At 43.2% G+C, this 16,383-nt stretch overlaps 1 protein-coding gene across 1 annotated transcript in view; it reads right to left on the reverse strand.

Annotated features, from left to right (window-relative positions):
• LOC121559497 (CD209 antigen-like protein A) overlaps window positions 1–15,745 on the reverse strand; it is a gene marked incomplete at its 3' end in the record, with an annotated part of 51,275 nt that extends 35,530 nt beyond the window's left edge. The window contains exon 1 of the mRNA XM_045216812.1: window positions 15,688–15,745. Within this exon, the coding sequence (XP_045072747.1) occupies window positions 15,688–15,745 (58 nt within the window). The remainder of the gene's footprint in view (window positions 1–15,687) is intronic.
• Between the last annotated feature and the right edge of the window lie 638 nt (window positions 15,746–16,383).

Raw genomic sequence — 16,383 nt, forward strand, 5'->3', positions numbered from 1 at the left:
TCGCCTGAGGAAGAGACGGAGATATCGTGGACGTAGGTCGGGGTGCCTTGTAAGGATCCGACGGCGAAGCGAGTAAACTGCCTCTCCCATCAATACTATTAGCCAACGTTCAATCTTTTGAGAATAAAATTGACGATTTAAGATTACGGTTATCCTACCAACGGGACATTAAAAACTGTAATATCTTATGTTTCACGGAGTCGTGGCTGAACGACAACAATGATACCATTCAGCTAGCAGGCTACACGCTACATCGGCAGGACAGAACGGCTGGCTCCGGTAAGACAAAGGGTGGCGGTCTCTGTATATTTGTAAACAACAGCTGGTGTACAAAATCAAATACTAAGGAAGTCTCGAGGTTTTGCTCGCCTGAGGTAGAGTATCTTATGATAAGCTGTAGACCACACTATTTACCAAGAGAGTTTTCAGCTATATTTTTCATAGCTGTCTATTTACCACCACAAACCAATGCTGGCATTAAGATTGCACTGAATGAGTTGTACAAGGCCATTAATCAACAGGAAAACGCTCATCCAGATGCAGCGCTCCTAGTGGCCGGGGACTTTAATGCAGGGAAACTTAAATCCGTTCTACCTAATTTCTACCAGCATGTCAAATGTGCAACCAGAGGGAAAAAAACTCTAGACCACCTTTACTCCACACACAGAGACGCATACAAAGCTCTCCCTCGCCCTCCATTTGGCAAATCTGACCATAACTCTATCCTCCTGATTCCTGCTTATAAGCAAAAACTGAAGCAGGAAGCACCAGTGATTCGGTTAATAAAAAAAGTGGTCAGATGACGCAGATGCCAAGCTACAGGACTGTTTTGCTAGCACAGACTGGAACATGTTCCGGGATTCTTCAGACAGCATTGAGGAGTACACCACATCAGTCACTGGCTTCATCAATAAGTGCATCGATGATGTCGTCCCCACAGTGACCGTACGTACATACCCCAACCAGAAGCCATGGATTACAGGCAACATCCGCACTGAGCTAAAGGGTAGAGCTGCCGCTTTCAAGGAACGGGACTCTAACCCGGAAGCTTATAAGAAATCCCGCTATGACCTCCGACGAACCATCAAACAGGCAAAGAGTCAATACAGGTCTAAGATTGAATCATACTACACTGGCTCTGACGCTCGTCGGATGTGGCAGGGCTTGAAAACTATTACAGACTACAAAGGGAAGCACAGCCGCGAGCTGCCCAGTGACACAAGCCTACCAGACGAGCTAAACCACTTCTATGCTCGCTCGAGGCAAGCAACACTGAAGCATGCATGAGAGCACCAGCTGTTCCGGACGACTATGTGATCACGCTCTCCGTAGCCGATGTGAGTAAGACTTTTAAGCAAGTCAACATTCACAAGGCCGCTGGGCCAGACGGATTACCAGGGCGTGTACTCCGAGCATGTGCTGACCAACTGGCAAGTGTCTTCACTGACATTTTCAACATGTCCCTGACCGAGTCTGTAATACCAACATGTTTCAAGCAGACCACCATAGTCCCCGTGCCCAAGAACTCTAAGATAACCTGCCTAAATGACTACCGACCCGTGGCACTGACGTCTGTAGCCATGAAGTGCTTTGAAAGACTGGTCATGGCTCACATCAACAGCATAATCCCAGAAACCCTAGACCCACTCCAATTTGCATACCGCCCCAACAGATCCACAGATGATGCAATCTCTATCGCACTCCACACTGCCCTTTCCCACCTGGACAAGAGGAACACCTACGTGAGAATGCTATTCATTGACTACAGCTCAGCATTCAACACCATAGTGCCCTCTAAGCTCATCACTAAGCTAAGGATCCTGGGACTAAACACCTCCCTCTGCAACTGGATCCTGGACTTCCTGACGGGCCGCCCCCAGGTGGTAAGGGTAGGTAACAACACATCTGCCACACTGATCCTCAACACGGGGCCCCTCAGGGTGCGTGCTCAGTCCCCCTCCTGTACTCTCTGTTCACCCATGACTGCATGGCCAGGCACGACTCCAACACCATCATTAAGTTTGCCGACGACACAACAGTGGTAGGCCTGATCACCGACAACGATGAGACAGCCTATAGGGAGGAGGTCAGAGATCTGGCCGTGTGGTGCCAGGACAACAACCTCTCCCTCAACGTGACCAAGACAAAGGAGATGATTGTGGACTACAGGAAAAAAAAAGAGGACTGAGCACGCCCCCATTCTCATCGACGGGGCTGTAGTGGAACAGGTTGAGAGCTTCAAGTTCCTTGGTGTCCACATCACCAACGAACTATCATGGTCCAAGCACACCAAGACAGTCGTGAAGAGGGCACGACAAAGCCTATTCCCCCTCAGGAGACTAAAAAGATTTGGCATGGGTCCTCAGATCCTCAAAAAAATTCTACAGCTGCACCATCGAGAGCATCCTGACTGGTTGCATCACCGCCTGGTATGGCAACTGCTTGGCCTCTGACCGCAAGGCACTACAGAGGGTAGTGCGTACGGCCCAGTACATCACTGGGGCAAAGCTCCCTGCCATCCAAGACCTCTATACCAGGCGGTGTCAGAGGAAGGCCCTCAAAATTGTCAAAGACTCCAGCCACCCTAGTCATAGACTGTTCTCTCTGCTACCGCACGGCAAGCGGTACCGGAGTGCCAAGTCTAGGTCCAAAAGACTTCTCAACAGCTTCTACCCACAAGCCATAAGACTCCTGAACAGCTAATCATGGCTACCCGGACTATTTGCACTGCCCCCCACCCCATCCTTTTTACGCTGCTGCTACTCTGTTAAGTATTTATGCATAGTCACTTTAACTCTACCCACATGTACATATTACCTCAACTACCTCAACTAGCCGGTGCCCCCGCACATTGACTCTGCACCGTTACCCCCCCTGTATATATAGCCTCCCTACTGTCACTTTATTTTACTTCTGCTCTTTGTTTTTCTCAACACTTTTTTTTTGTTGTTGTTTTATTCTTACTTTTTTTGTTTAAAATAAACGCACTGTTGGTTAAGGGCTGTAAGTAAGCATTTCACTGTAATGTCTGCACTTGTTGTATTCGGCGCATGTGACCAATAAATGATTTGATTTGATTTGATTTGATGTCCTTGATGATCTTTTTGGCCTTCCTGTGACATCGGGTGCTGTATGTGTCTTGGAGGGCGGGTAGTTTTCCCCCGGTAATGCGTTCGGCAGACCGCACCACCCTCTAGACAGCCCTGCGGTTGTGGGCGGTGCAGTTGCCGTACCAGGCGGTGATACAGCCTGACAGGATGCTCTCAATTTTGCATCTGTAAAAGTTTGTTAGGGTTTTAGGTGCTAAGCCGAATTTCTTCAGCCTCCTGAGGTTGAAGAGGCTCTGTTTCTCCTTCTTCACCACACTGTCTGCGTGGGTGGACCATTTAAGTTTGTCAGTGATGTGTACGCCAAGGAACTTGAAGCTTTCCACCCTCTCCACTGCGGTCCCGTCGATGAGGATAGGGGGGTGCACCCTCTGCTGTTTCCTGAAGTCCACGATCATCTCCTTTGTTTTGTTAATGTTGAGTGAGAGGTTATTTTCCTGGCACCACACTCCCAGAGACCTCACCTCCTCCCTGTAGGCGGTCTCGTCATTGTTGGTAATCAAGCCTACTACTGTTGTGTCGTCTGCAAACTTGATGATTGAGTTGGAGGCGTGCTTGGCCACGCAGTCATGGGTGAACAGGGAGTACAGGAGGGGGCTGAGCACACACCCTTGTGGGGCCCCAGTGTTGAGGATCAGCGAAGTGGAGATGTTGTTTCCTACCTTCACCACCTGGGGGCGGCCCGTCAGGAAGTCCAGGACCCAGTTGCACAGGGCAGGGTTCAGACCCAGGGCCTCGAGCTTAATGATGAGCTTGGAGGGTACTATGGTGTTGAATGCTGAGCTATAGTCAATGAACAGCATTCTTACATAGGCATTCCTCTTGTCCAGATGGGATAGGGCAGTGTGCAATATGATGGCGATTGCATCGTCTGTGGATCTATTGGGGCGGTAAGCAAATTGGAGTGGGTCTCGGGTGACAGGTAAGGTAGAGGTGATATGATCCTTGACTAGTCTCTCAAAGCACTTCATGATGACAGAGGTGAGTGCTACAGGGTGATAGTCATTTAGTTCAGTTACCTTTGCTTTCTCGGGTACAGGAACAATGGTGGCCATCTTGAAGCATGTGGGAACAGCAGACTGGGAAAGGGAGAGATTGAATATGTCCGTAAACACACCAGGCAGCTGGTCTGCACATGCTCTGAGGACGCGGCTAGGGATGCCGTCTGGGCCGGCAGCCTTGTGGGGGTTAACAGCTTAAATTTCTTAATCACGTCGGACACGGAGAAGGAGAGGCCACAGTCCTTGTTAGTGGGCCTCGTCAGTGGCACTGTGTTATCCTCAAAGCGGGCGAAGAAGGTGTTTAGCTTGTCTGGAAGCGAGACGCCGATGTCGTGGCTGGTTTTTATAGACCTACTGTGCTACAGTACAGTGCTTATAGAAAGTCTACACCCCCTTGATCTTTTATCACATTTTGCTGCCTTAAAATGACATCTTAAAAGGGTTTAATTTGATTTATTTTCTACAGATCTACACAACGTACTCCACATTTTCAAAGTGAAACAAAGTTATAGAACAAAGAAAACTGAAATATCATAATTGGATAAGTCTCCACCCCCCTGAGTTAATACTTGGTGGAAGCACCTTTTGCTGCAATTACAGCTGTGAATCATTCGAATTAAGATTCTACCAATTTTGCACAACAAAAATATATCCATTGTTTTTGTCAAAATTGCTCGGACCGCTTCCCTTCTGCTTAGGCAGCATTGCTACAATGCTTGATTCAGAGCGGTTGCGAAGACAGTGCAGTATGAAGAGATGCTAAAACTGCTACTCCAATAGAAATCCCTGATCACATTTGTAGGCGATGTCATGGCGACATTGGCTAGAGAAGCTCATGCACAAAAACAGGTAATTGGGTCTAACGGTCATCTTGCGCCGATGTGCGCATGTACAGGCCAAATAAAGTTGTTTTTGTCAAATTTATGAGGTTGGAGTAATAACATGTAGAACTATTTAAGACCTTGGCTTGAATGTAGGTTGTGCCTTTAGATTTTGAGAAAATTAACAACTAAGGAAGAATTTTTCACATCTCTCATTGACTTCCACAAACGCCGGCCTTGTCTGTTTGGTCTGTTTCGCAAGTGTTCAAGGAAGTCTTGCGATGTTGTGCTTCTGTGTTTAGCAAACCTGCATTATTGTGACGCTGTTGTCTTAACCTTTGTAATTTTCAAGCTAGGATCAGTGTCAAGGGGCATCTTGCTCTGAAGTGGAAATAAAATTATACACACATACACAGAAACTGCAACATCACAACCTTTACATGTTCACCTTATGAAGACCCCCCTCTGCACACTTTAACTTGGTGAGGAAAGGAAATCGGTGTGTTTTCTTGCGTCACTATGAGTAAACATTAGTTGTGGCTCTTCCACAGAATTGAGTCACTTCCACAAGTCCATTTCCTCCTACAGTGAACATTTAAAAAAAGTAAATCATGCTTCTATTTTTCTGAAACCCACAGCATGGATGATTCAGAGATGCTTTGATTTCCTAACAGTGTTGATCCACATGATCCTGCTTGTTGTTCCCATCTTCTGACAGATCTCTTTGTCCTTTGTCTTCTTTCTGTTTTCACTCAACAACTGTAGTTTAGACATGTTTGCGATCTAACTAACCCACAATCCTAATAGTTGTGTAAACTCTTCACAGTTGTGTTCCGTGTGTGTAACTGAGTAGACTGACACCCCCTTTCATTGATCCACAATCCATAGGTAAGGCTGTACAGTGAAATAGAAGTATGCCCCGAGTCGTGACTGAACAAGGACAAGGTAAATATGAATCTAGCTGTTTTTTCTATACACCGGTTGGACAGAACGGTGGCGGCGGAAAAACTGAAATCTGTTTTACCTCATTTCTACCAGCACGTCACCTGTGCAACTGGAAGTGAAAAAACTCTAAATAACCTTTACTCCACACACAGAGACACATACAAAGCTCTCCCTTGCCCTCCATTTGGCAAATCTGACCATAATTCTATCCTCCTGATTCTTGCCTACAAGCAAAAACTAAAACAGGAAGTAACAATGACGCGCTCAATACAGAAGTGGTGCAATGAAGTGAATGTTAAGCTACAGGACTGTTTCTCTACAACGGACTGGAATATGTTCTGGGATTCATCCAATGGCATTGAAGAATTTACCTTATCAGTCACCGGCTTCATTAATGAGTGCATCGACAACATCTTCCCCACAGTGACCATACGTACATATCCCAACCAGAAGCCATGGATTACAGGGAACATCGGCAGTGAGCTAAAGGCTAGAGCTGCCACTTTCAAGGAGCGGGACACTAATCCAGACCCTTATAAGAAATCCCGCTACCTCCTCCGATGAACCATCAAACAGGCAAAGCTTCAATACAGGACCAAAATCGAATCCTACTACACAGGTTCTGACACTCGTTGTGGCAGGGCTTGAAAACTATTACAAAGGGAAACCCAGCAGTGATCTGTCCAGTGACGCGAGCATACCAGACAAGCTAGTTACACTATATATACAAAAGTATGTGGACACCCCTTCAAATGAGTGGATTATGTCAAATTTCTGCCCTGCTAGAGCTGACCCGGTCAACTGTGAGAGCTGTTATTGTGAAGTGAAAATGTATAGGAGCAACAACAGCTCAGCTGTGAAGTGGTAGGCCACACAAGCTCACAGAACGGATCCGCCAAGTGCTGAAGCGTGTAAAAATCGTCTGCCGAGTTCCAAACTGCCTTTGGAAGCAACATCAGTACAATAACTGTTCGTTGGGATCTTCATGAAATGGGTTTCCATAGCCGAGCAGCCGCACAGAAGCCTAAGATCACCATGTGCAAAGCCAAGCGTCGGCTAGATTGGTGTAAAGCTCGCCGTCATTGGACTCTGGAGCAGTGGAAACGTGTTCTCTGGAGTGATGAATCACGCTTCACCATCTAGCAGTCCGACGGACGAATCTGGGTTTGGCGGATAACAGGAGAACGCTAACTGCCCGAATGCATAGTGCCAACTGTAAAGTTAGGTGGAGGAGGAATAATGGTCTGGGACGGTTTTTATGGTTCGGGCTAGGCCCCTTAGTTCCAGTGAAGGGAAATCTTCATGATTCTGTGCTTCCAACTTTGTGGCAAAAGTTTGGGGAAGGCCTTTTGCTGTTTTAGCATAACATTGCCCCTGTGCACAAAGCGAGGTCCATACAGAAATGGTTTGTCGAGATCGGTGTGGAAGAACTTGACTGGCCTGCACAGAGCCTTGACCTCAACCCAATTGAAAACCTTTGGGATGAATTGGAACGCCGACTGCGAGCCAGGCCTAATCGCCTAACATCAGTGCCTCACCTCACTAATGCTCTTGTGGCTGAATGGAAGCAAGTCCCCGCAGCAATGTTCCAACATCTAGTGGAAAGTCTTCCCAGAAGAGTGGAGGCTGTTCTAGCAGCAAAGGGGGACCAACTCCATATTAATGCCCATGATTTTGGAATGAGATGTTCGACGAGCAGGTGTCCACATACAATTGGTCATGTAGTATACCTTCTATGCTTGCTTTGAGACTAGCAACACTGAACCATGCAGGCAAACAAAAGTCAAAGATCTAAGTTTCTTCGATTTTTCCCAGAACTCAAAAGTCGTCCCCTGACGTTGTTTAAGCATAATTGTTAACACAGAAAATCAAATGTTCTTGTTTTTCTATTAAATAAGTGTGAAAACTGGGGGGAAAATCAGAAACAATTTTGGAGAAATCTGAAACCTGGAAAAACAAAACAGAGGAAACTGAATTTTGGGTGCATGACTGCACTTTAGAGAGTGTGTCATTCTGCAGCAGAGCATTTTGGGGGAAGTTGAGGTCAGGTCCAATATTGACTATGCACACAAGAGGGAAAGAAGTTGGGCCATCCTAGATATGTTTTAGAGTAAAACAATATATAAAATGTACATGCTTTGTGAAGCCTCAATTAAATATGATTTATAAAGCCTTTATTAAACAATGCTTATAACACACTTTATAAAGCACAGGTTTGTGTCATATTTTAGGGTTAGGTCACTTTTGACATTGGTGGTTATGTCACATGGTCATGCCACATTTACGAACCCTTTATAGAGCAGGATGTATGGTTCTAGATGATTTGTCACACATTTATGTAGTGTTTATGAAGGCTTTATAAAGGCTTAATAAGCTGCACGTCATTTAAAGCAGGACCATATTTATAATATTCTATCTCATGATATATGGCTGGCTGGCTAGTGGCTTGTGTGGATATTTTAGTAGGCTATATGGTGGTTAGCTAGAGTCTAGACTACCTGCGTTCAGTGGCGACCCATCATTCAGGGCAGGCTGGGTAAAGCCCCACCTGTTTAAAGCCCCACCTGTTTAGTATGTTATTTTGGCATTAATACGTGTCACATATCAGTTTGCAAACAATGTAAAAAAAAAAATACTCTTTGACTTAATGAAGCCGCATACAAACATGGTCTCTTTTTTGCTTTATTGACTAAGGCAGCTCCAACATGCAGGTGTTTCAGCCTAGCTTAGTGCTTTCTGTGGTGGTGGGACAGCCAGAGGAAAACACACAGCGCATAGGGGTTGGTAATGTTCTCTAGTTGCGCTGTGATTGGCTCAGTGTTCTGTCACTCATGGGGACACTACGTCACCGCAAAATCTACAAGGGGAGCTAAAAAATTAAAGCCCCTTGGGTGCTGCCATAGATTTACATTAGAAGTGCCCATCCAAGAAGGCTCAAGGTCATTGGCCACAGATAAAATAAAGTCAAATCATGTTAAATCTACCATAGCATTGATTGGACTGATCATGTCAACATCATACTTTCAAAACCTTAGCTAGCAAGCTAGACAAGCAGTCATCATCAATCAAGTCGACAATCTACTGGCAAATCCTTTTCAATCCTTGTCATATGAAGAGAAATTACAGAGAAAACGTATCGGTGCTCATCGGCCATTGGACATAAACATTACACAACAAGTTGGAAATCGCAAATTCAACAATGAGTGGTTTGGAAGGAATCAGTGGCTAACTGCAAGCGTTGCAAAGCAATACTAGCCTGCTATTCAGTGGAGAGGGTATGTGGTCCAAGTCTGGGGTTAAGGGTCTCTTTTTTCCAAGCTTAAAAGGATAAACATTCCCATGCAACACCATGGGCAAGAAAGGGTTGAATACATTGGCCATGCTGTAAATCCAGCATGACTTCTTCCGCGTTCAAAACAACTGGAAACTCGGAACTGGGAAATCTCAGACTTCAGTGAGTTCAAGAGAACTGGGAACTGAAATAAACTAGCTCCGACTGGAAAAATACATTTTGAATTGTCATCCAACTCAGAATTCCAAGTCGGGAAGTCTGGCCTCTTTCTAGAGCTCCGACCTGAAGATCACTGACGTCATGATTCGACCTTGTTTTTTTCAAAGTTCCCAGTTGTCTGGAAACCAACATAACCATAATGGTCCTCTGTAGCTCAGCTGGTAGAGCACGGCGCTTGTAACGCCAAGGTAGTGGGTTCGATCCCCGGGACCACCCATACACAAAAAAAATTTATGCACGCATGACTGTAAGTCCCTTTGGATAAAAGCGTCTGCTAAATGGCATATTATTATTATTATAACTCCAGAGAATGCAAGACTTTGATGACAAAGTCTGATGACAAAATTTGCCCACAAGAAGGACCTCCACGCCACCTTCCTGTTCAAGTGAGCACAGCACAACAAGGTGAGTCCAAAAATGTATTCTATGCTGCTGCATAAATGATGTAATATGCCAGGGAGATATGTATACCGTAGCTAAAAAAGTAATACTAAGTATATGTTGTGTAGTAAGCTGTTTGTAGCCCATGTGCTTCACCCTAATAATTTGGTCCCTTTCCCTCTCAGAACTTAGGCAAATGTTCTGACTTGGTGGTGCACATGTAGCCTATAGCCTGTTTTAGAGAAATGTCATCATCAAATATTGTAAGAGCTTTCATTGTCTGCTTATATGCCCCCTTTATTTATCCTACGGTTCTGACTTGGTGCACAGTGCAAAGCTGTCATCAAGGCAAAGGATGGCTACTTTGAAGAATCTCAAATCTCAAATATATTTTCATTTGTTTAACACTTTTTTGGTTACTACATGATTCTATATGTGTTATTTCATAGTTTTGATGTCTTCACTATTATTCTACAATGTAGAAAATAGTAAAAAATAGAGAAAGACCCTGGAATTAGTAGGTGTGTCCAAACTTTTGACTGGTACTGTATATAAGTATCAAAATTATAAATAATTTCAAATATCTTATATTAAGCAAACAAGACGGCACCATTTTCTTGTTTATAAAATGTATTTATGGATAGCCATGGGCACACTCCAACACTCAGACATCATTTACAAACAACACATTTGTGTTTAGTGAGTCTGCCAGATCAGAGGCAGTAGGGATGACCAGGAATGGAAGTTATCTTGATAAGTGCGTGAATTGGACCATTTTCCTGTCCTGCAAAGCATTCAAAATGTAACGAGTACATTATGTTCTTTAGGAATGTAGTGAAGAAAAAGTTATTTGTAAAAAATATAAACAGTAAAGTACAGATACCCAAAAAAACTACTTAAGTAATACTGTAAAGTATTTTTACTGAAACTCATGCACAGTCTAGGAATAGACCATTGTAAACAGAGCGCACATTTCTTTGTACTGCATAATTTAAACTGTTTACCAAAAAAATACAAGGGTGACACCCGCCCGGCTAACCTAGTTTATAAAACAATGGGTTATCTACGTGGGAATGTACACCCATGGGCAGATCTAACTTTCCCTTCTCCAGGACCCAGGTAGGGTGGAGTACATCAGGAGGACAGGCTGGAACACAAACAAAGATAAATTAACACCACCAAACAGCCAAACAACAAGTGTCCTCTCCCCTCTTTTCTTCGAGCTCACATGGCACACAGGCATACTCTCGTCAATCAGCTACAGCTGCCAGGACTCCGGACCGAAGCCATGCCCACCATCGTCAGCCGCAACTCAGCACACCTGTAATGCCCAGAACACACAAACACACTACAAAGGAAAAATGGGGAGAAAGAAAATACGTCACACGTAACAGGGTCCCAAATGGAATAAGGTCCCAAATGGAATAGGGTCCCAAATGGCACCCTATTCCCTATATAGTGCACTGTCAAAAGTACTGCGCTAATAGGGTCTCATTTGGGACTCAGACTCACTCACAGAAAGCCAGCCTCAGGGAGATGTTGAGAGTGACTTGTAGAACACACAGGACTCCAAAACACACGGCAGCCAGGCTGTAGAGTCTTGGTTTTCCATCTGCAGAGGAACACACACACACACACACACACACACACACACCATCATCACTAATGATTTAGATTAAAACAGAACACACATCATCCCACAAAACCTTAACTAATTCTGATAACCTAACATTTCCAATGTGTCATTGGTTTTACCCCAAATGTGGGTTGGCAGCACCAGTTTGCTCAAGAGTGTGGTCATCTCAAATCTGATAAACAGGAAGCTAATGTATGATGACATTACCAAAATTACACAATATAGCTGTCTCATGATTTAAAGAGGCTATCTGCGATTGCTGCATACATTTTTTGGATTTTGAAATGTATGATATTTACCCATTCATTCTTGAAGTATGTAACTTATAAATAACGCCATCAGGACCCAAAATACACACTGAGTGGAGAAAAGTCATCACTCTCAAATTCATAGACAGAGCTATGTATGCAAGGACTGCCCATCCATGAGCTCAAAATGATTGTTTTAACCATTTAAAGATGCTCTATGCAGAAATTGCTCCACCATTTCCTGGTTGCTAAAATTCTAATATGTTATGTGAAAAAACAAGCAGTCATTGTGTAAAATAAATATTGTATATTCAGCTGTTTGAAGTTGCTGTACAAAACCTAAAGTAAAAGACACAAAAATGAAACTTCATAAAGGGAAGCATAGAAATAGCACACATAGAACAGATCTACCACTTCTTAGACTTGCTTTGGATGGGGATGAAAGATCTATAACATGTATGTGAATTTGGTTGGGTCGCCCAAAAAATGTACTGTAGCTTTAAGGCAATATAAAGTTTGTACAATTCCATTATTTACAATTCCAGAGTAAAACAAGCTGACACTGAGCATACATAGCTCTGTCTATGAATTTGAGAGTGCTTACACGATAGATAATTCTTAGTTCATACCTGAGCGAAGGGTCTCAGTCTTCAAGCTCCTCATTGCTCTGTTCCGGCTTTCTTCATTCATCTTGTTTAATTCAATAACTTGTTTGTTGACATAGTTGGCCATCTTAACTAACCGAATATATCAATGATTACCCCAATCAATCAATGAATCAACTAATTCAGTATGTCTGAACTCTTATTGTAATATCTATGATTCTAACTTACTTTTCCTTATAGTATTAACTTACTGTATGATTACCTTTCTAACTGACTGAGCAGTAGTTAGTCTGATGTGTCAAAACCCTGTACTTCTCTGTTCTCTGTCTGTGTCCAACAGCTGGATGTTTCAAGGCTCTATCCACCAATAAGAAGGCTGTAGGTGTCAGGATGTTTCAAGGCTCTTCCACCAATAAGAAGGAGACTCTTATCTCTATACAGTGCACTACATAGGGAAATAGGGTACCATTTGGGACACAGTTTTAGACCAGATAGTTTTTTGTAACACCCTGTTCATCCCCCTTGTTCATTCTGTTCTGTGGTTTCTTTTTTCTTCTTTATAAAGTTTTTTATTTTTTCAATGTTAATATTTATAATTCATTATGTAGCATTGCATCTCTCATGGGAAACATATGTTAACATTGCCAAAGCAAGTGAAGCAGATAGTAAACACAAGTGAAATGAACAATAAATATTATATATTATCTCTCTCTCTCTCTCACTGCTGAGTTGTTAAGTGGTTAGAGAGAGAGATATTGAGAGAGAGAATAGAAGGGGAGACTGTATGAACAATGTTGTTTTCTGTCAAAACAGACATTTATCAATGGGATTGAATCAGTCAGTTATGTCTGGATTTATCTGATTGACTCTGTTACTGAGGGTACCTAGAAATGGGTGGACGGCACCCCACTGACCACCCCAAGGTAATATACTACTGCTCTAATAACACTGACCACCCCAAGGTAATATACTACTGCTCTAATAACACTGACCACAGTGTAAGGAGTAGGACGGATTCTCTGTGTTGTGGTCTGTCGTACGGCAATTTGGTAAAAAGCCAATTTGACATTTACTCAGTACATTGTTTTCACTGAGGAAATGTACGAGTCTGTTGTTAATGATAATGGAGAGGATTTTCCCAAGGTTGCTGTTGTCACATATCCCACGGTAGTTATTGGGGTCAATTTGTCTCCACTTTTGCGGATTGGGGTGATCAGTCCTTGGCTCCAAATATTGGGAAAGATGCCAGAGCTGAAAACGATGTTAAAGAGTTTAAGTATAGCCAATTGGAATTTGTTGTCTGTATATTTTATCATTTTATTTAGGATACCATCAAGACCACAGGCCTTTTTGGGTTGGAGGGTTTGTATTTTGTCCTGTAGTTCATTCTATGTAATTGGAGAATCGAGTGGGTTCTGGTAGTCTTTAATAGCTGATTCTCTACACATAGTTACTAGCTAAAACACCAGGTAAATAGGCCTAGTAACCAGCACTTCTTACAACTAGGTGATAAGCCATGATTCTGGACAGAAACTCACAGTAGACAGACAGGCCTATGATCCCAGCCAGTAGAAGAACACACAGCAGCACCAGACACACTGCAGCAACTCTGGAGGATCTCTTCCCTAAATAACATCTCTTCCCTGAGCTATCAGGCTCTGTGGACACATCAAATATAAGTTTACGTGAGTCTATGTGCTTGTGTGTGTGTGTCTTGGTGATGATCTCACCGTCTCTCAGGGTGTCTGCACTTATGTAGATATCCACAATCCTCTCCTCAGCTTCACCTCTGTCTATCTTGAATGTATACAACAGTTACGATAACGGCTGAAAACTCCTTATGAGGGGTATCTTGTCTGAAAGCCATGTTTCAGAAAAAAGAAGAGAATATTGCAGTTACCTGAGTCCCGTCATCCATCTTATTATCAAGTGACTGAATGGAGGGAAGAGGTGGCCGGTTTTCCCTTCCCCTTAATCCCTCCAGGACTCCCCCTCTTTTGCCTCTGTTTCGCTGGCGTTTCCTCTTGGATACCCTGAAAGTTGGGTCGGAATTACATAAAGAGCCCAGGGCAGATGAGTCCCTGGAATTGAGGGTACTAACTCCCGATCTGATGTTCAAATGTTATTGTCTATCATAAGAAACTATAGTGGATACATTTAGTGAAAATAAAGAATCACAAAACAGCAAAGTTGGGTCGGCGCTCACACAGTGTGTGTGTGTGAGTGTGCAATCTTATCTGAATGTTGAGCAACAACTCTATCTCTTGGACTGGGCTTGAAGGCTCTTACGTTGCCATATAATTGGCCATCAATGTCCGTGTTCTTCATTGCATTAGGTTCGTCGTCTTCAAATCCATCTGAGTTTTCATAGACTCCCTCTGACATCTTAACACACTTGTGGTCAAATACAGTAACTTCTACTTCTAACCTCAGCTCTAATGTACTTCTGTACCTGTGTCTTCTCCCTGCACTGTCTTGAGTCTATGTGACTTACTGTAGTGACACTATTTTTCTTTGTCTTGGGTCAGTTTTGCATTTCCACCACAAATAGTTAAGGTTAAGATTGGGGGTGGGAAAGCTGATCCTAGATCTGTACCTAGGGGAAACGTCACCACACAGTGTGACCGGCCACCGATGACCACATCGTTTTTTTTTGGTATTTATGCTGTCTCTGAAGAGTTATTCAGAATGAAACTCTGGTGGTCAACTTGGTTTAGAGGGGCATTTCACCAAAAGCAGAAGTTGTGACAATATCTCCATGGTTTCAGTTTGACAGATTTAAGAGAATAGAAAGAAGAATTAAAACCCTTCACATGTATTATGACAACAAGTTCATATTTCCTCCCTGTCTTTTAGTACAACATCACCAGTGGAGGCTGGTGGGAAGAGTGAAAGGAGGTTGGGCTCATTGTAATGGCTGCAATGGAATGAATGGAATAGTATCAAATGAATCAAACATATGGAAACCACCTTTAATGGCATTCCAGCCATTACAATGAGCCTGTCCTCCTATAGCTCCTCCCACCGGCTTAGACAGGTCTTAGACTGTACAAAAAATGAATCAACACTATTTCTCCTGATCTTTCTGATATCTCTCAGACACTTCAGAACAAACTTTACATGTGGGGACTATGTGTTGTTCCATGTAGTGAATCTGTTATTCAATGTATAGGCTAATAGCAGTACGGCCAAAACACATTTTTTATGAAATATTTTTTACATATTTTTTTTATACTTCTAGGGGTCTGAAAATTCAAAGTCAAATAGCCAAATGATTGTAGAGCATGAACCTACAGGATCGGGTCACCGCCTTGATGTTAGCGGAGAACGACAGGGTGTTGTCCAGGGTCACGCCAAGGCTCTTCGCACTCTGGGAGGAGGACACAACGGATTTGTCAACCGTGATGGCGAGATCATGGAACTCCATCTCACCTCTGTCAAACTTGACCTTCTTGGTCATATCTGGCTTGGCATAGATGGCCTCAGACATCTTCAACAATTATTTCTGACTATAGCTACGGTGCTTTAATGTACGCAAGACAAATCCACTGGTTCAGGAGAGTATCTCTGCCCTGTGTCTTTGTCCGAAGCTGACTGCTTTTGACCCTGTTGTAGGTGGGGGTTATCCCCAGCACACAGGACGTATCAAATATCAAAAGAGGAAGATAACAACATTTACATGGATTTGTGGAACAGAAACATGTCCTGGCTGGTTATAGTTGGGACACTTTCTTCTTCTTTTCACCTTTTTATCTGATTCCTGAGTAACTTCCTGGTCTACTGGGGTACGTTCCACCCACATACACCCTCTTATACGGTCTCTTACTGCTCTATATCACTGATTAACATATTGGATGTATACTGTACATGGGAATTTATTTACCTTCTGGTTATCTTAACAATGCCTTGTTATTTGATGATTGTTTTTACTAATTAGCAGACTGTGGTTTAAACACTTTTTGAAATATGTCATGCTTTGAGCATTTGGGACTATTCTGTTAATTTCATTAAGCCAGGTAAGCTCAATTAAGCATAGCTAAAGTATTTTGGTCGTATTCATTAGGCACCAAACGGAAGAAACTAAAGTGAAACAGGGAGGGACTAACTATACCTGTCAAATAAGAATAA

Source organism: Coregonus clupeaformis, unplaced genomic scaffold, assembly GCF_020615455.1.
Source record: "Coregonus clupeaformis isolate EN_2021a unplaced genomic scaffold, ASM2061545v1 scaf0808, whole genome shotgun sequence".
NCBI classification, from domain to species: domain Eukaryota; kingdom Metazoa; phylum Chordata; class Actinopteri; order Salmoniformes; family Salmonidae; genus Coregonus; species Coregonus clupeaformis.